Raw genomic sequence first — 21015 nt, 5'->3', positions numbered from 1 at the left:
TAAGTAACTCTCATTATTTCCCAATTCCATTGATATCCTCAAAGTAACCAAGGTTAAGACTTTGGTGGACACCCTTCTAAACTTTTCAAAAATTGCAATCATACGCCAGGCACAGTGGCACACACCTGTAATCCCAGAAGCTTGGGAGGCTGAGGCAGGACAATTGCAAATTCAAAGCTAGCCTCAACAATTTAGCAAGGTCCTGTCTCAAAAATAAAAAATAAAAAAGTCTGGGAATGTGGCTCAGTGATTAAATGCCCCTGGGTTCAATTCCTAGTACCCCCCCCCAAAAGCAATCATATGCCTGTAACTTATACACATACAATGTCATCCTTTGTTTGTAATGAAAGATATGATTTTATTTGTATGATTGTTGTATGATTTTATTCTGAAAAATGTATTAAAATGTTTTTGAGTTTTTAAAAATGTATTTATTTGTTCTAATCAGTTATACAGTCTACGGCCATACCACCCTGAACGCGCCCGATCTCGTCTAATCAGTTATACATGACAGCAGAATGCTTTGATTCATTATACACAAATGGGGCACAATTTTTTTACTTCTCTGGTTGTACCCAGAGTAGGGTCACACCATTCATGCAATCGGACATGTACCTGGAGTAATGATGTCCATCTCATTCACCAATGTCACTCTCTCTTGATGCATTATTTTACAATACATGAAATCATACTATCCCTCCTGTTCTGTGGCTGTATTGGTACTTCAGCAATGTCCTGGCATGCTCTGCACATACATAAACTTTATTCTTTGTAACTGCAGCATTCAGTGTGAGTACTGTTGATTATGTAACCGTTGTTCCCAGTGGCAGACATTCAGGTTATTTTTAGTTTTTCCACACCATACAAAAAACTCCAATAAATATTTTTATACAAAATGTTTAAGAACATCTATGGGTTTTTAGACAGGAGTGGGTCCAAGAAGCATTATTATTAGGCCAAATGGTATATGCATCCTTCAAATAAACTCACAAATGGGATTAAGGCCTTTAAAAAAAGGGCTTCATGCCATGTTAGACTGCCTTGCAGCCTTCCCTTTTCACCTTCTATTGTGTAAGGATGCAGCAAGAAGGCCCTCACCAGACACCAAATGCCAGTACCTTGATCTTCGATTTTCTAGTCTCCAGAACCGTGAGAAATAAATTTCTGTTCTTTATAAATTTCCTAGCCTCAGGTATTCTATCATAGTAGCAGAAAATGAACTAAGACAACTATTACAAATAATAACAATTATCACAAAGTCTATAACATACTTTAGCAGAGAATGTAAATTACAGTGTCAAGAATCTCACAATAGGGCTGGGGATGTAGCTTAGTTGGAAGAGTGCTTGCCTCGCATGCACAAGGCTCTGGTTCAATCCTTAGCACCACAAAAAAAAAAATCTCACAATAGCCAGAGGCAGTGGTGCACACCTGTCATTCCAAATACAGGGAGGCTGAGGGAGAAGGACTACAAATTTGAAACCAGTCTTAGAAATTTAGCAAAACCCTGGTTCAAAATTAAAAAAAAAAAAAAAAATGCTGGGGTATAGCTCAGTGGTAAAGCATTCCTTGGTTCAAACCCCAACATAAAGGAATCCCTGTGCCCAACTGATGGGGAGGGAGGGAGGAAGGAGAGGGAAAGAAGGGCTCTCCCTCCTGTAGAATGCCAAATGCTGAAAAGCACACAGAGAGGACAGCTAGACCTGGAAAATCATCATCTTCTAGTCAAAGTGAAGGCTGACTCAGGCAGAAATTACGAGGAGCAGTATATTTTCCTGGTCTTAAGTTAGCTCCCTGTGGATGGGTTATTAGTTGCCAGGGGGAAAATACACTAATTTTCTACACTACAGTGGCCTCCTTTTGGTTTGATTATTCCTCTTGGTTAACCAAGTCATATTAAAAATTATATAAACAATTAAACAGTCACCATAGCAAACCTGCTCTCCCGTAACTGTGTACATTGATTACCTTAGAGGTGGATTATCTGCAATCTCAAGAAATTCCTTGTCCTTACCAAAATAACATGTTCTAAGGACTCATAAAGTCTCTTGAAAAAGTAATGTACCACAAGAGGAGGTAATGGGAGCACCAAGGACTGGACAAAAAATACTCAGGGGCTGGGGATGTGGCTCTCGCCTGGCATGCCTGTGGCCCGGGTTCGATCCTCAGCACCACATACAAACAAAGATGTTGTGTCCGCCGAGAACTAAAAAATAAATATTAAAAAATTCTCTCTCTCTCTCTCTAAAAAAAAAAAAAAAAAAAATACTCAGCATATAATACTGACATTACCTGAGTGGACAATAGTAGAAAAAAGATGCTCATTCAAAGCCATGTTTCCAATGATCCGCATTATATTTCTCTGCACTTTCGGGCAGTCCCTGTGAAGTTGGTACAGCCTCTGAAGCAGCTGCAAGCCTCCACTGGCTTCGATTTTATCACAATGTGTGGGTATCTAGCATAGGAAATTAATGAAAGGTTACTCTATGTTGCACAATTCATTATACAAGATGACACAGCAAAATGACAGAGCCAGGTTGCTCCTACTCCAGGACAAAGTGGCAGAAAGACTACTCAAACTTCTGATCTGCTTATTCTTCTGAGCTGCTTACTACCTCAAAATCACTGAAACACTCCCAACAAGGCACATCTCACCAGGGCATCTAAAATTCTCATTTTTTTAATTAAAAAAAAATTTAAAATTCTAATATTCTTACAGTTATTATGCTTAGCTCTTATTTGTAACACTACTCTCCAAAATGCCCACAGCAATGGAGCTATCCCAAAACTCAGGAGTTGAAAACATGTTTACAGAGAAAGATCAAGTAGCCTGACGTGGTGGAATGTGCCTATAATCCCAGCAATTTGGGAAGCTGAGGTAGAAGGATCACAAGCTGGAGTTCAGCCTCAGCAACTTAAAAGAGACCCTCAGCAACTTACAAGATCCTGACTCAAAATAAAATAAATGAATAAATAAAGACTGGCAATTTAGCCTAGTGGTGAAGCACCCCTGGATCAGTGTCTAGTATCAAAACAGAGGAGGGGGAGGAGTCATGTAAAAATAAAGGGACTTGAAACTTTAATGGATAAAAGAGATAAAAGAGAAAGAAAACCAAAGGAAATGTGTATATATAGGTAAAGTAACAGACCTGACCACGTCATTATAGTCAACAAGAACATTACATGTTTGTTGCTTTATTCTTTTAAAAATTAAACCACCAGTGCTCACTTTGGGAAAATAAACACTGAAATTAGAACCATACAGAGAAGATTAGCATGGCCCGCGAGCAAGAAAGACATGCAAATTCATGAAGCATTCTTTTTTTTTTTTTTTTGGTCTCAGTATCAGGGATTGAACTCAGGGGCACTCGACCACTGAGCCACACCCCCAGCCCCATTTTGTATTTCATTTAGAGACAGAGTCTCACTGAGTTGCTTAGTACCTCGCCATTGCTGAGGCTGGCTTTGAACTCATGATCCTTCTGCCTCAGCCTCCTAAGACACTGGGATTACAAGCATGTGCCACCGCATCCAGCTCATTTCATATTTTTATGAACCCAACGATTATGTATAACCATAAAGCTCTAAAAATTTTTTAAAAAGCTTCTTTAAAAATTAAATTAAATTTAACCATAATCATGCCTGTAGGCCCCACTATTTGGGAGACTGAGGCAGGAGGATTGTTTGAGCTTACAAGTTAAAGACCAGCCTGGGAATATAAAAATATTCCTTATCAAAAATAGAAAACAAAATAACAAAAACTGTGATCATGACAGAAAGGTTCCATAAAGTCAAAGTTTTTAAATCATTGATATATGGGCTGGGGTTGTGGCTCAGTGGTGGAACACTTGCCAGCACCTGTGGGGCACTGGGTTCGATCCTCAGCACCACATAAAAATAAATAAATAAAATAAAGGTATTGTGTCCATATGCAACTAAAACAAATTAAAATCTTTTAAAAAATCATTGATATATGCTACAGTTATAATTCACATGTATGATCATCTAAGAGTTCCTCCCCCCCCCATATTCCAAGTCTCTGACAGATATTCTAATGGAAATTATATGGTGATATGTGTGAAAAATCAGAGAATGGCAATAGAAGACACATAATCAAAGGCAAATGCCACATTTAGACAATGGGTTGCTTGCTTCATACACAATTAAAAATCTTTAGAAATACCTAGCAAAAAAATTACATTCATGCACTGGTATTAAATTATGGTTGTTAATTCTAAATTAGAATAGGAAAATAAGAAGTATAAAACAAATGAAAAAAATTTTAACCTTTTAGAATAAAGGAAGATTATTTCCCTTTGATGAACTAATCTACAAATTTTTTTCAATGTAACCATAAAAAGTAAACCACATTTTGAAAATGCAAGTTACCTCTGAATGTTTTACTATAGCTTCTAAACAGAACATTTCCACTGTAGCTGAAGGAACTTCTCCAAAACTTTCAGCATAAGGAAGTCCATTTCCTCCAAAACACCATAAACCACCCTGAAATTAAGATAATTGAAATTTTTACTAAAATGTGACCAATATTTTTTGAATAACAAAAATAAACCTCTGAACTATATACAGTATTAGAAAATTCTAACATGTAAAGAACTCAAGATATTTTGGAAACTTAAAGGAAACTTTATATAAACTTATGTTGCTTATTAGAATAGCAAACACAGGGAATTATCCCAGAAGAGAACAATTTTTGCATCCTTTCCCATTCTTTCCTCTTTGTCCTTTGATCAGAAAATGTGAAGATTAGCAATTAATTCTTTTAGACTAATTTATTTATTTTAATTAGGTATATATGCAGCAGAATGAATTTTGATTCATTGTATACAATTGTAGCACAACTTTTCATTTCTCTGGTTGTACAAAATGTAGCCTCACACCATATGTCCAGTCATACATGTACTTAGGGTAATGATGTCCATTTCATTCTACTATTTTTCTTGCCCCCATGCCCCTCCCCAACCTTTCCTCTCCTTTGTTCAATCAAAGTTCCTCCATTTTTCCCATGCTCCCCCCTCCCCACCCCACCCCCTTTATGGATCAGCATCCACTTATAAGAGAGAACATTCGGCATTTGGTTTTTGGAGATTGGCTTACTTCGCTTAGCATGATATTCTCCAACTCCATCCATTTACCTGCAAATGCCATAATTCCATTCTCTTTTAATGCTGAGTAATATTTCATTGTGTATATATACCACAGTTTCTTTATCCATTCATTTATTGAAGGGCATCTAGGTTGCTTCCACAGTTTAGCTATTGTGAATTGATCTGCTATAAACATTGATGTGGCTGTGTTACTAATACTTTATCAAGTAAGAAAGGCTCAGGACTGATCATAAAGTTCTAGTGTTATCTATTTCAGAACCCAGTAATTCATAGAATATGTTATTGTCCAGGACATGCTAACAAATCTACTGAAAATTTAATAATAAATTTTTTTAAAAAGTAAAAGCATTATCAGGCAAATTAAAAATAATGACTATGATGACAATGGTCATTGATGTTTTAATTCTTCCCAAGTTCAAATTCAAGTTCATATGGAAAAATAATTAGGATAATTACGAAACAGAAGAGTACTGAGCATTATTCCTAGTGGATATTAAAACATAGAGGAAAAGAAATTAAAGGAAAATTTTCAATCTTACCACAGATCAAGGACTGTCCTAATATGCAACACTCTCCTGTAATCAGTGTGAAAAAGACCAACACATGGCATGGAAATAGGCCAAGGATCAAACAGAATGCTCATAGGAAAAGAAATACAATGCCTTTAAAATATGAAACAATGTTCAACATTGGTCACGACACGCACACCAATTGAAAAGACACTGAGAAACATTTTCATCCACCAGATAGGTAAGGTTCTGGAGGGGAAGGCACCCCTATCACCCTGCTGCTGATAATATCAATGGCATAACTTGAGAGAAAAACTGGACATCAGCCATCAAAATGACAAGTACCCATGCCTTTTAACCATTTATCCTGACCAAATACACATGGGCAAAATGAGAGACACAAAGCTTTTTTCCTGAGGCCCTGTTCAGAAGAACAAAAGACTGAAACTAGGCTGGGCTGGGGCTCAGTGGTAGAACACTTGCCTGGCATGTGTGAGGCACTGGGTTTGATCCTCAGCACCAAAATAAATAAATAAATAAAGGTATCATGTCCATTTACAACTAAAAAAAAATTTTTAAAAAGACTCAAACCATCCAATATCCATCAATAGGGGTTCAGTTAAATAAATTATGGTGCAGTTTTAGGTATAAAAATTTTGAGTATCTTCACATATTGATATATACCAATCTCCAAGAAAACCCTATATAGGAAAAAGTATGTTTAGAACAGTGTGTGCCATGTGTTGTTACCATTTATGTAAAAGTGTGTGTGTGTGTGTGTGTGTGTGTGTGTGTGTGTGAGAGAGAGAGAGAGAGAGAGAGAGGGAGGGAGAGAGAGAGGGTGGGAGGATGGGTTACGGTATGAGAGATGGAAGGGATAAAAAGAAGACTTACTGAATCTCTTTTTGAAATCCTTCACCTTGAATTAAGGATCATAACTGTGTGCATACAGACCATGTGCTGACAATTACAAGATAATGCCTTTTAAAAATACCTATAGAGCTGGATGTGGTGGCATACACCAGGAATACTCAGCAGGCTGAGACAGGATGGAAAGTTCAAGACCAGCCTCAGCAACTTAGTGAGACTATGTCTCAAAATAAAATAAAAACGGCTGGGGGTGTTGTTCAGTGGTGCAGCACCCTTAGGTTCAATTCCCAAAACCACTCCCCCACCTCAAAACAAATACATACATAAAATCCAATGTTTTCTATAGAAAATAATATCTTTGGCTGGGTGCAGTGGCGCACACCTATAATCCCAATGGCTTGGGGAAGCAGGAAGGTCATGAGCTCAAAGCTAGCTTCAGCAATGGCAAGCTGCTGAGGTACTCAGTAAGACCCTATCTCTAAATAAAATACAAAATAGGGCTGGGAATGTGGCTCAGTGGTTGAGTATCCCTGAGTTCAATCCCCAGTACCAAAAAAGAAAGAAAAAAAATCTTTAAGATTCTGTATTTTCACAATAACGAAGCTATGGAGCAACCTAGGTGTCCTTCAACAGATAAATGGATAAAGAAAATGTGGTATATATACACAATGGAATGTGGAGAGAGGAGGATAGGAATAGGAAAGACAGTAAAATAAATCTAACAATTTTCCTATGTACAGATATGAAAACACCTAAGTGAATCCTACCATCGTGTACACTCACAGAATGGTGTCCTAATTAGCATAAGTTATATTCCATGCTTGTATATTATCAAAATGCATTCTACTGTCAAGTACAACTGAAAAGAAACAATTTTTAAAAAATTCTGCATTTTGAGATAGTCCATAATGTTCATGTCTCAGCAAACCAATTAAATGTTCAAAGGAATTTTGGGCCACTTTATAATTTTTATTCATGCCTTCTTCTCCAATATAGTATAATTTTTTTCCAAGATTACTTACTTGCAGGTCAAAAAATTCACACTTATTCAATTAAGTAATTGTGAAGAGACTAGCTCATTGAAAGCCATTCTCTTCTCTGACAAAGATAATGGTAAATATTGGAGTGGAAGATTTGGGGGGGATGGGATTTTTTTTGGGGGGTGCTAGGGATCAACCCAGGCCAATGAGCCTGCAAGGCAAGTACTCTACCACTGAGTTATACCTCCAGCCACCATAAGGGTGTGTGTGTGTGTGTGTGTGTGTGTGTGTGTGTGAGTATGTATGTTTTAAAGATTTATCAACACATCCTAGCATGTCCACGGTCCTAAGATCAATTCCCAGAAACACAGGGAAAATAAAAAGATTTACCACTACAACCTGACTCCCCCAAACCTTTCTTCCCACTTTGTATACTAAAATCACCTGACCACTTTCTACACTAAATACCCCAAGGAAAGAAAGGAGCTAAGGTAAAGAAAAACATGCAGGATTTTAGTTTCTCTTGATCATTTCTGTGGCGTGAAATAACAGTGCAATTCCAATTCCACAGTTGCTGTTGGCAAACTGGTGAGCTGGCAGGTTGTGTGGCAGTAAGCATGGGCAAAAGGGAGGAATGTAGAGGTGCTCAGTCTTGGGATGGCCATGTGGACTGCATTCTAACTCCTAACATGAAAACACACATACAACTGCTACTTTATCATGGATTAAAATATAACAGGAGTAAATAAATTTGTAAAGATTTAAGAAATGCTGTATCAAATTCTAGATGCAACCAAAAAAAATGAATTAAGGATTAAAGAAATGCATAGGAAAAGCTGAAGAGTGAATGTTCACAATGAAGGGTAAGGTATAAAAATTTAAAAACAGCTTACTAAAGTATAAGAGAAAACATCAACCAAGTAGGTACTAAAGCACTTATATCTATATTATATATTAATCATAGGTATGTCCAAGTACTTTATGTAGAAATTTTAAAAATTATGATCCTCGAAATGAGTCTCAATGTCACTTTGATTTAACAGGGTATTTTTCACTTGTCAACAAGTTTTTAACAGCAGAATGATTTAATACATTAAATGGATGTCTTCTTACCACATAATCTAAGTTCCAGTTAAGCATAATCTTTAGGATTACTTTTATTTTTGTCTTTGTCATGTAAAAGTACTTTGATTAATAATGGAAATATCACACTTGTTATTTATTTAAGCTACATATAAATCTGGGCATGATCTAGCTCTTTTAGCAATATTATGGCTCTTTATTTGATGTATACTTATGAGGAAATATTATGTGTGAAATTCTGTACTTGGTACTGGGGAGATTACTGACTAATGGGAGAGAATTAAATAAATAAGCAAGCAAATGAAAATATAAATAAAGAATGGGAAACATGCTATGAAGGGCACTATAAGCAATGGACATTTAAGATACAAGGAAGGTCTCGGAGGAGCTTCCTTGCTGAATCTGCAGGCTGACAGGGAGGCAGCATGTGACATGTACCCAGAGGCACGAGGTTCCAGACAGAGAGAGCACAGGAAGCTACACAGTCAGCAAGTTCAAGGAATGGAGAGGAGGCCAGGTGGCAGAAGCACAGTGAGCACAAGGGAGAATGGGAAGAACAGGTCAGAAGGCAGTGAAGACATAAAGCTCAAGCCAGCCAAGGCGAAGGCAGTTGAGAGGTATGACAGTTGAGAGGCAGTTGAAATGTATGTCTACACGCCTAGGAAAAAAGCACTTTGAAATAAGCAGATTCACCCATAGCCAGAGTCAGGGCTGGGGGTTATGAGGATGACAGTGGTTTGTTCATTCCTTGAACTGCACAGGCTGCATGCAGGAACTTGGAAAAGCAAGGAAGCCTGCCCATCTATCTGAAAGCAAGCTCACAGCCTCCCATTCTGCGTAAACATTTATATCTTTATGCAGGTTTCCACATCCTCTGGCATTCAAGAAATCTCCATCCATAGCATCATTTCACTTAGCTTTCCCACTTCTTGGTATTTTCCCCAAAGATCTAAAGTCAGCATAGCAATACAGCCACCTCAATACTTACTGCAGCACAATTCACAATAGCTAAATTATGGAATCAACCCAGGTGCCCACCAATAGATGAATGAACACATTAAGTGAATGAACGCACCAATAGATGAATGAATGCATTAAACTGTGAGTCAGCAAAGGAAACAATCAAGAGAGAGCCTACAGAATGAGGGAAAATCTTTGCCACCTACCCCTCAGATAAAGCATTAATCTCCAGGATATAAAGAACTCAAAAAACTTAACACCAAAACAATTAATAACCCAATCAATAAATGGGCAAAGGAACTGAACAGAGACACTTCACAAAAGATGAAATATGATCACTCAATAAATATATAAAAAAATGTTCAACGTCTCTAGCAATTAGAGAAATGAAATCAAAACTACTCTAAGATTTCATCTCACTCCAGTCAGAATGGCAATTATAAGGAATACAAGTAATAAAAAATATCAGTGAGGATGTGGGGAAAAGGTACACTCATATGTTGCTGGTGGGACTGCAAATTGGTGCCCAAAGGACTTAAAGTCAGCATACTACAATGATGTGGCCACATCAATGTTTATAGCAATTCAATTCACTATAGCTAAGCTATGGAAGTAACCTAAGAGCCTTCAACAGATAAATGGATAAAGAAAATGTGGTATATATACACAGTGGAATATTACTCAGCTATAAAGAAGAATGAAATTATGGCATGTGCCAGTAAATGGAAGGAGTTGGAGAATATCATGCTAAGTGAAATAAGCCAATCTCAAAAACCCAAAGTCCAAATGTTCTCTCCGACAAGCAGATACTAACACACAATAATGGGGAGGGGGAGAACAAAAGTTCATTGGATTAGACAAAGGGGAATGAAGGGATGGGTCAGGGGTTGGGAATAGGAAAAAGAGTAGAATGAATCAGACATAACTTTCCTATGTTTATATATGAATACACAACCATTGTAACTCCACATTATGTTCAATCACAAAAATGGGATCCTAATTAGAATAAATTATACTCCATGTATATATAATACATCAAAATACACTCTACTGTTATGTATATCTAAAAAGAATTAAAGAAAACATTGCCAACAAAAAAAAATTGTGATGTATATACATAATGGAGTTCAACTCAACCATAAGGAAGAATGAAACTATGGCATTTGCCAGCAAAGAGATGGAAATGGAGAATATCATGTTAAGTGAAACAAGCCAAACTCAGAAACTCAAAGGTCAAATGTTTTCTCTTATAAGACTAAGACTAAGCTAATTTCATAGAGATTCTAGGAAGTTACAGGGGTTAACTTCCTGTGAAGCTACTTACACCTACCCCAGGCCACAGGTCCTCTTCCAGTTCCATGTCCCCTCCCCTCCACCTACTTTCCCTCCCTCTGTCCTGGCTCCTTCCTCCTCTGTAGAGGACTCTAGAAACCAGACCCTGAGTTCATGGAGGGTTCTGTATGGTGCAGGGAGGGGTCAAACAGTCAGGTGTCCCTTACTGTACACACAGAACAGATATTCTTCATATATATTTATATATATGAAGCATACCTGTTTGTAGGGCATGATGTTCTGTGTGTACAGTAAGGGACACCTGACTGATAATTCTGGACAACAAGATTTTAGCTCAACCATTCTTACACCAAGCCCCTAAAAGCCTTGTGATGGGAAACCCTCTTGATACACCCTATCCACTGTTCTCCAGACTCCAGACAGATTGACAATAACATCAAAAGTAAATCTCTGGGGCTGGGGTTGTGGCTCAGTGGTGGAGCGCTAGCTAGCATGTGCCAGGTGCTGGGTTTGATCCTCATTACCACATAAAAATAAACAAATAAAATAAAGGTATTGTGTCCAACCACAACTAAAAATAAATAAATAAATCTCCATTCATAATGGCTATGCTTCTGGTCCCCAGTTGTTCCTTCAGGCACCTAAGGTCCTCTTAGGGAGACTGTACACGGGGACAAGGTGACTGACTCCAAGCATCCAGATGGCAACCTGGACTCTGACTTCAATAAACCACAGGTGTGGCTCTGTCAGCAGTAGAAAGCACAGATATTTTCATATCACATCACATTTGTCACAGCCTTCTGATAAGGTCATTATAACTTATTATTCCTTTGAATGTCAATTATCAGACAGAGAAGTTTCATTTTCTCATACTGATGATCCAGAATCTACACTGCTTTTCAGAATTCCCCAGTAATAACTATTTGAAATCAATACATGAGCATATTAGCCTATATTTTCATAATCTTTTTTTTAAAATATTTATTTATTTATTTTTTAGTTTTCGGCAGACTCAACATCTTTGTTTGTATGTGATGCTGAGGATCGAACCTGGGCCGCACGCGTGCCAGGCAAGCGCGCTACCGCTTGAGCCACATCCCTAGCCCCTATTTTCATGATCTTATTCAGCTAAGCATAAAAGCATTCACACTGATATACAATTAAAACGTAAAATTTACATATTAAACTGAGACATATAAAGCTTCCACTTTCCCCAGCTCCTTCCACTGAAAGGGTCTAAAAGCAACATTATCAGCAATGAGCTAACCTACCCCAGAGCTTGGCTTCTAAATTCAACCAGACCTAAAATGAACTAGAATTTCTTTAAGAATAAACTGATCCCAGTACCACAGCAAGAAATGTTTAAAATGATCCAAAAAATAAGGAGTACTCCAAAAATAACACAGATATTCCAAAAGACATGGAGCCAACCTGAAAGGGCTCCTCCCACAGCCAAATATGGGATATTCTAAATATCATCATCTCTAGCAAATCAATATAATAATGTATGAGCCTATAAGGATAAGAAAGTAAGAATGCAAGAAAAATGGAGGGATGAACAAGGAGGGAAAGCTTTTCCTTAAGTAGAATACTAACTTGTGAGTAAGAAATAATCCAAATGGAGAAAAAGCACTATTTTTTTTTTCCCCATACAAGGGTGATACTAAGACCACAGGCTGGAAGTTTGAAGCACAGAAAAATCTCATAGTCTCAAAGTATCTCCTTTCTCTACAGATCTCATATTCATTACAAATATAAAAACATTAACATTAAAGCAGAGAAACCTGGCAGATGTCACTTTAACCAACTGGACAAAGTTAACATGTGCAACAGGGGGAGGAACTGGCATCATGAGCTTCTGAATGTGATGCACTGAGGAGGATACAAAACCACTAGGGTCATATCCCTGCACATCTGAACCTAATCATAGAGAAGTGTAAGACACTAGACTGAAGGGCGTTCTATAAACCACTCCTCAAAGTCAGGGATGAGATGGAAATTAATGCTGAAGAAATTTCCCAGATACGCAACTAAAGAGACAAGATCAAAACATGCAATGCTTAATCCTAGTCTAGCTCTCGGATCATATCGTTATTTTTTAATACCTTTATTTTATTTATTTATTTATTTTTATTAATGTGGTGCTGGGGGTCAAACCCAGTGCCTCATGCATGCTAAGCAAACATTCTATCACTGAGCCATAACCCCAGCCCTGGATCATATTCTTTTTTTTTTTTTTAATATTTAGTTTTTAGTTGTAGGTAGACACACAATATCTTTATTTCATTTTTATGTGGTGCTTAGGATTGAACCCAGTGCCTCATGTGTGCTAGGCAAGTGCGCTACACTGCATAGTACTGGCACCAAAACAGGCCAGTAGACCAATGGTACAGAATAGAGGACACAGAGACTAACCCACAAAATTACAACTACCTTATATTAAACAAAGGTGCCAAAAACATGCACTGGAGAAAAGATAGCACCTTCAACAAAAGATTCTGGGAAAACTGGAAATCCATATGCAACAAAATGAAATCGAACCCCTATCTCTCACCATGCACAAAACTTAACTGAAAATGGATCAAGGACCTAGGAATTAAACCAGAGACTCTGCATCTAACAGAAGAAAAAGTAGGCCCTAATCTTCATCATGTGGGATTAAGCCCAACTTCCTTAATAAGACTCCTATTGCTCAAGAATTAAAAATAAGAATCAATAAATGGGATGGATTCAAACTAAAAAGTTTTTTCTCAGCAAAAGAAACAATCTGTGAGATGAACAGAGAGTCTACATCCTGGGAGCAAATTTTTACCCCTCATACATCAGATAGAGCACTAATCTCCAGGGCATATAAAAAACTCAAGAAGCTAAGCACCAAAAAAACAAATAACCCAATCAATAAATGGGCCAAGGACCGGAACAGACACTTCTCAGAAGAGGATATAAAATCAATCAACAAATATATGAAAAAATGCTCATCTCTAGCAATCAGAGAAATGCAAATCAAAACTACTCTAAGATATCATCTTACTCCAGTCAGAATAGCAGCTATTATGAAGACAAACAACAACTGTTGGTGAGGATGTAGGGAAAAAGGTACACTCATACATTGCTGGTGGGATTGCAAATTTGGTGCAGCCAATTTGGAAAGCAGTATGGAGATTCCTTGGAAATCTGGGAATGGAACCACTATTTGACCCAGCTATTCCTCTTCTCAGACTATACCCAAAGGACTTAAAAAAGCATACTATAGGGACACAGCCACATCAATGTTTATAGCACCACAATTCACAATAGCTAAACTGTGGGGTCAACCTAGATGGCCTTCAGTGGATGAATGCATAAAAAAATTGTGACATTTATACACAATGGAATATTACTCAGCATTAAAAAAGAACAAAATCATGGCATTTGCAGGTAAATGGATACACTGGAGAAGATAATACTAAGTGAAGTCAGCCAATCCCCCCACAACAAATGCCGAATGTTTTCTCTGATATAAGGGGGGTGACAGTGGGGTAGGGAGGGAGAGTATGGAAGGATTAGATTAATTCTAGATAGGAAGAGGCGTGGGAGGGAAAGGAAGGGGGAAGGGGATTAGCAAGGATGGTGGAATGTGATGGTCATCATTATACAAAGTACATGTATGAAGACTTGAATTGGGTGTCAACATACATACCTTATATACAAACAGAGATAAGAAAAATTATAGTATATATGTGTATTGAGAATTGTAATGCAAAGAAAAGTACATGTATAATGGCATAAATTGACATGAACATACTTTATATACAGAGATACGAAAATTTGTGCTCTATATGTGTAATAAGGATTGTAATGCATTCCACTATTGTCATGTATTTTTAAAAAATAATAAAATCAATTTAAAAAATGGTCATATGAGGGCTGGGGCTGTGGCTCAGTGGTAGAGCGCTCATCTCTCATGTGTAAGGTCCAGGGTTCGATCCTCAGCACCACATAAATAAAAGTATTGTGTCCACCTACAACTAAGAAAATAATTTTTAAAAAAGACATATGACTTACTTTTTCAGACATCAGTCTGCTAGTGAAAAATCTTTAAAATGAGCCAAATGAGATGGGTAGGGGAAGGGGAGAGAAAAGGGGCTGAAGCTATAACTTTTGGGTAAAGTGGCACGGTGGCATTAAAAAGCACTTTCTCTTTTTTCACTTGGAAAATGTTAGGAAATGTAAAAACAGAACCTTATAAAAGGTAGAGGAATACTAACCACACAGTAACCAGGTGAGGAATCAGGTCTGGCATGGGAATGTAGCAGAGGGGCTACAGCAGAGCACAGCAGAGCACCCAAGTCCCCATCATGACCCTGTCTATAAATAGCCTGGACATGGCCATGCCCAAACTATCAAGCGTTAAACAGGGCCTGCCAAAATTTTCCCTGGCTTCCAGATGAAAAGGAGAGCCTGAGAATAAAAAGGGAAACATAGATTTAGGTAAGAAACTACTGAGAATAACAGGCCCATTCTTGAGCACAAATAACAAAAGAAAAAAATGTATAAATCTAACTTCTTCAAAATTTAAAATGTTGAGCTGGTTATGGTGGCACCTGCCTATGGTTCCAGCTACTCAAGAGAATGAGACAGGAGAATTGCAAGTTCAAGGCCAGACTGGGCAACTTAGTGAGACCCTGATTTAAAAAAAACAAAACAAACAAACAAAAACTTGTACATGAATGTTGATATTGGGAAATAATAAAAAATACACATTTGGTCTCTGCCCTGGTTCCTGAGAGACAGCTCCTAAAACTCTTGGAATCTCCAGAGTGAGAAGAGTACCTTTGTATGCTAATGAGAATGACTGGTGGCTAAGGTCCCCATATAGCTTCAGGAAGGGGCTAGTAACCAAAAAGACCAAGGTAGCATTAGAGGGTTGGGAGTTTCAGCAGCCAAACCCCAAACCTTTGGGAGAGAGAGGGGCTTAAAGATTGGGCCCATCACCTGCAGCCAATCATGCTGTCAATTGTGCCAATATAATGAGCCTCCATAAACCCCCAAAAGGACAGGGTTCAGAACATGTGGCGCTTCCTGAGGGGTGTGCAGAAGGCATGGATACTCTGTGCTCCTTCCCACCCCTTGCCCTTGGCATCCCTTCCATCTGACTATTCTCTCGTGTCCTTTATAATAAATTGGTGAGTATACGTGTTTGTGCTCTATAATCATCCTAGCAAATTAATCAGACCTGAAGAAAGAGTTCATGGGAACCCAATGTCTAAAGAGTCAATCAGAAGTGCAGGTAACAACCTGCAGCTTGTGGTTGGCATCTGAGGTAAGGGCAGTCTCAGGGCAGAGCTCTCAACCTATGGGTTTAATGCTATCTCCAGGCAGACAGTATCAAAACTGAGTTGAATTAGAGGACACCCAACAGAGTGGTGTGTAGGCAAAAGGTCACACATGAGGTGATTCCATTACATGAAATACAATAGGCAAATCACAGATGGAAGAGATCAGTGGTTACAGGGTGAGGAGGAAGGGAGTGGAGAGTGAATGTTGATGGGTACTAGCCTTCTTCCTCGGATGGTTATAACATGCTGGATTAAATTATGATGACTGCCCAACTCCATGAGTATAGTAAAATCCAATGAATTGTGTATTTTAAAAGGATTGTATGGATGGGCATGGTGTAGTACACTTATAATCCCAGTAACATGGGAGGCTGAGGCAGGAGGATTGCAAATTTAAGGTAACCTTAGAAATGTAAGAAAACCCTAAGCAATCTAGCACAAGCCTGTCCCAAAATAAAAATAAAAACAGGCTGGGGATATAGCTCAATGGGTTCAATTCCCAGAACCAAAGAAATAAAAATACCTCTGGGTTCAATTCACAAAACCAAATAAATAAACAAATAGGTAATTTATGGTATGTGAATTATATCTCAATAAAACTGTTATTTTTAAAAAAAAAAACTGGTTCAGGGCTGGGGGATATAGGCTCAGTTGGTAGAGTGCTTGCCTCATATGTACAAGGTCCTGGGTTCAATCCCCAGCACCACAAAAAAACAAAACAAAAACACTAGTTCAAGAGGAAATATCATCATGGATTTAAGGCCTTTTAAGAAAAAGGTCATTGCTCTGCCCTGTTACTTGGCTGTCTGAGGCCCCAGTCTACCTGCTTTACCCTCATGTACAACTATGCAAGATGTCCTTCTAGTAATGGGTTCTATACTCTACCTTCCACTAAGAAGAACCAGATCTCCTTGAAGAAGTAGCCCATACATGTTACAGGGTAGGGAGGATCGAAAGAGCCAGGGACAGCTTACTGTCAGAAAACAAAGGTACTTTCACAGGCACCTCATGAATGGAATTAAAAGGTTAAGGAGATCAGCCCAAGGAAGGGCTGTCATGACCAGGCAATGGCACCTTGAGCATAAAAAATAACACTGGTTAGAATTCACTGGAGTGATTCTAGACCTGGCCCCAAAGGGGAAATTATACAAAGTATACTAGACTACATATTGATGTGTCCCTAATTTTTCATAAAAGGAAAAATGAGAAAAAGATAAAGTCATTCCACTGAAAGAATATAGAATATTATGATTTGTTTTACTGATAAAGCAAATTGGCCTCTTTGAGTAGATTACATCGTTATTATTTATTTTTCTCCTAGAGATGTAAGATTTTATTTAAAAAATACTGAGATGAGAGCACAAGAAGACTGGGATTCAGCGACAGCCTCAGACAGGCCTGAAGTAGGAGGCTGTTTAGGATGCCACATCCAGGACATCCTCCTTGGACATACAAGGAAGACGACCGTGGGATTGTGCTGGGAGGTTTCGTGCTGGTTTTGGATCTAGTGAATGGCCCACAGCTGAAACATTAGGAGCACAAGAAGCAGAGGGGGAGGGGGACAACATGAAAATCTGCATCAGGGTGACTTTTCCATCTCCAGGGGAATTGGGTGCCCCTGGAAGTACTGTGAGAGCTCTGACCTGACTGACCTTCAGCGAAGCTCTGTTCTCTTCCTTGTGTCAGACTCGCCTTGGTTTTCACATCCTTGCCGCTACAACTTTATGTCTTGTAATCGCCTCCTGGCATCCTCCTATCAATCTCAGCTCTATCCCTAGGAGCAGCCACACTGGCAGACAAGGGTCCACTGTCATCAGCACAAAACATACAGAGGAGTCTCCTCTCTCGCTCTCTCCGCTGCTGTAGCTGGACCCTTCGCCTTCGCCACCGCTCAGCATCTGCACATCCCCTACAATGGCTAAAACAGCAATGGCCTACAAGGAAAAAATGAAGGAGCTGTCCATGCTGTCACTGATCTGCTCTTGCTTCTACCCGGAACCTCGCAACATCAACATCTACACTTATGATGATATGGAAGTGAAGCAAATCAACAAACGTGCCTCTGGCCAGGCTTTTGAGCTGATCCTAAAGCCACCATCTCCTATCTCAGAAGCTCCACGAACTTTAGCTTCTCCAAAGAAGAAAGACCTGTCCCTGGAGGAGATCCAGAAAAAACTGGAAGCTGCAGAGGAAAGAAGAAAGTCTCAGGAGGCCCAGGTGCTGAAACAATTGGCAGAGAAGAGGGAGCATGAGCGGGAAGTCCTTCAGAAGGCTTTGGAGGAGAACAACAACTTCAGCAAGATGGCGGAGGAAAAGCTGATCCTGAAAATGGAACAAATCAAGGAAAACCGTGAGGCTAATCTAGCTGCTATTATTGAACGTCTGCAGGAAAAGGAGAGGCATGCCGCGGAGGTGCGCAGGAACAAGGAACTCCAGGTGGAACTGTCTGGCTGAAGACATGGAGGGTATGGCACGCCCCACCGATAGTAAATCCCCCTGCCTATATTATAATGGATCATGCGATATCAGTATGGGAAATGTATGACATGGTTTAAAAAGAACTCATTATAAAAAAAAAAAAAAAAAAAACAGAATCAAAAATTAAAAAAAGTCAATGCGGTCTCTTTGCAGAATGTTTTGCTTGATGTTTAAAAAATACCTTGGATCTTATTTTGTAAATACTTACATTTTTGTTAAAAAATACAAGTATTGCATTATGCAAGTTATTTCATAATCTTACATGTCCTGTAACAGGCTTTTGATGTTGTGTCTTTCCACTCAAATGGATTTGCTAGGTCTGTTCTTTTTGAAGCTCCCCATGTCTTAACTCCATTCCCTGCCCTTTTCATTCTAACAGAAAAATGAGGTCAGTAGACAGTCTATGGTGCTAGAAACCCACCATTGCCTAATGACCTAGGTGGCTTGTAGTCTCTGAGCTTGACCAAGACCATACCCAGACCACAGGTATTGACTCCACATGAACCTCCACATTTGTTTGCTCATAATCTACTTACTGCCTATAAATTATAAACCAGGCTAAGAAAAACCATCAGTCATAGCATTTACTTCTGCTTCTCCTGGATTATGTGCTACAAATGTGCTTTGGCTTTAGAAAGGGATGGATGAGAAGACAGATCTGAGATCAATCCGGGTAGAAGCAAAAAAAGTTGAAACTTTTGAAAGTGCTGAACACAAATCCACATCCGAATGGTCCGAGCAGCCGCAAAATCGCTCTTCATAAAGTGGGCTGACTTCTCTAGTTTAAGTTCTTTTGATGGAATGAATTAATTAATGTGTCAGGTGGCTTATTTGTGGATGCCATGATTGATGATGTTCATTTTAAGCTTTTACCTATAGTACAAGTACATGATGCTACTGAATATTTTTCCTCTTGGAAACTGTGAGCTGGTTGTTGCTTTCAAACACAAACTAAATCAAAAACACTGCGGACTTCCACTCAAGCTGGTCTTTCTTCCCCAGTGTGAGGCAATCCTGCCTATTAATAAAAATTTTAAAAAAGAAAAAAAAATCACTCCATCTGTGAAGCTGATACAGTCATAGGGGGCTAGGCAGGGCATTTGTGCCAACTAAGAATCACCAGATACCCACCATAAGTACCTATCGCAGTTTTAAAGTCGTTTCTCCCCCAACTCCCACCTCCCAACTCCTGAAGGTTGCTGCCTGCATATATACTCTTCATTAGTGCTATTTTCCTGTATGTCATTGTGAGCAAGCTGTGATTAATAAAGAATTGGAGTTCTGTGAACTAAAAAAAAAAAAAAAAAAAACAAAACATACAGAGCTTGAATTTAACACATAATGGGAAACCACTAGAGGACTTACACGGGGGCATGATAGAATCTGTTTTGTTTTTTTCTGGTGCTAGAGATCAAACCCAGGGTCTGACCCATGCTGTGCAAGTGCTCTATCCCTGAGCCGTACCACCTGTCTTAACTAATGTTTTTTAAAAAAATCTCTCTTTAAAAGCTCAGTGCACCTGTGGTCTCAAGTTACTCAGGAGGCTGAGGCAGAAGATCACTTGAGCCTACCAGCCTAGGCAACAGAGCAAGACCCTGTCTCAAAAAAAAAAAAAAAAAAAAAAATCCCTTTGATTGTAGGGAGGAAAAAGAACTGAAGAGACAGGTAAGGAGCTTGCTACATACTCTAGTCAAGAGGTATGCAGCTCAGGGGCAGAGCACTTGCCCAGCGTGTGTGAGGCCCTGGGTTTGATCCTTACCATTACATTAAAAAATAAGAAAAATAAATAAAGGCATTCTATCAATCTACAACTACAAAAAAAAAAAAAAAAAAAAGGTATGAGTGCTATGAGTTGATATAGATGTGAAAAGAAAGCCTCCTGGACCCAGCAAGACAGCATTCTCAGCTTCTATTGGACCCTCTCACCACATGCATATAGGATGTTTGATAAAGTATAAAAAAAATTATTTCAAACATTCTTTAGACAAGCTCTAAAGAAAAAAAGGATGGGGTAGAACTAAAGTCAACACTAGGCAAAGGAGGTGATCAAGGGAAAGGGCGGCTCTGGAGATGGGATCTGAACACACTGAGGTCTCATTCTGTCAGAGCTCGATTTGAGATTTCTGCACAAAGAAAGACCCTGAATAGCTGCCTCTTCTCCAACAGGGGGTGTGGAAAAACTCTTCCCTCCTGCCCATGAAAGCAACAAGAAAGCCTGTTGTTGCTCAGGGATTTGGGTGGGGAAAATGTGTTCTGCAAAAAATCACAATCCTAAGACCATGATAAATCTGAATTTATACTACATCAGTGCCACAGAAGTTCCAAACTAAGAAATGAACGTAAAGATCTAGTCCTAGTTGGGAATGGTGGTGCATGCCTGTTATCCTAGCAGCTCAGG

At 38.8% G+C, this 21015-nt stretch overlaps 2 protein-coding genes and 1 pseudogene across 4 annotated transcripts in view; 2 read left to right on the top strand and 1 right to left on the bottom strand.

Annotated features, from left to right (window-relative positions):
- Serac1 (serine active site containing 1) overlaps nucleotides 1-21015 on the bottom strand; it is a 63485-nt gene that overhangs the window by 18735 nt on the left and 23735 nt on the right. For all 3 annotated transcript variants that reach the window (XM_026393826.2, XM_026393827.2, XM_026393828.2), the window contains exons 9-10: nucleotides 4390-4503; nucleotides 2293-2455 (exon numbers count right to left, since the gene is read on the bottom strand). In XM_026393826.2, coding sequence (XP_026249611.1) covers nucleotides 2293-2455; nucleotides 4390-4503 — 277 coding nt within the window. The remainder of the gene's footprint in view (nucleotides 1-2292; nucleotides 2456-4389; nucleotides 4504-21015) is intronic.
- On the top strand, nucleotides 3228-3328 carry LOC113186411 (U6 spliceosomal RNA; annotated as a pseudogene).
- LOC144256568 (stathmin-2) lies at nucleotides 18054-18593 on the top strand. Its single transcript, XM_077801775.1, has one exon. It carries the CDS (start codon nucleotides 18054-18056, stop codon nucleotides 18591-18593), a length of 540 nt encoding a protein of 179 aa, XP_077657901.1.

The sequence above is a fragment of the Urocitellus parryii genome, chromosome 8 (assembly GCF_045843805.1).
Source record: "Urocitellus parryii isolate mUroPar1 chromosome 8, mUroPar1.hap1, whole genome shotgun sequence".
NCBI lineage: Eukaryota > Metazoa > Chordata > Mammalia > Rodentia > Sciuridae > Urocitellus > Urocitellus parryii.
The sequence above is the reverse complement of the archived record's forward strand: the minus strand, read 5'-3'. Positions and strand labels throughout refer to the sequence as shown.

Coding starts and splice junctions, on each gene's coding strand:
- LOC144256568 (XM_077801775.1), top strand. CDS start 18,054: ATGGCTAAAACAGCAATGGCCTACAAGGAAAAAATGAAGGAGCTGTCC.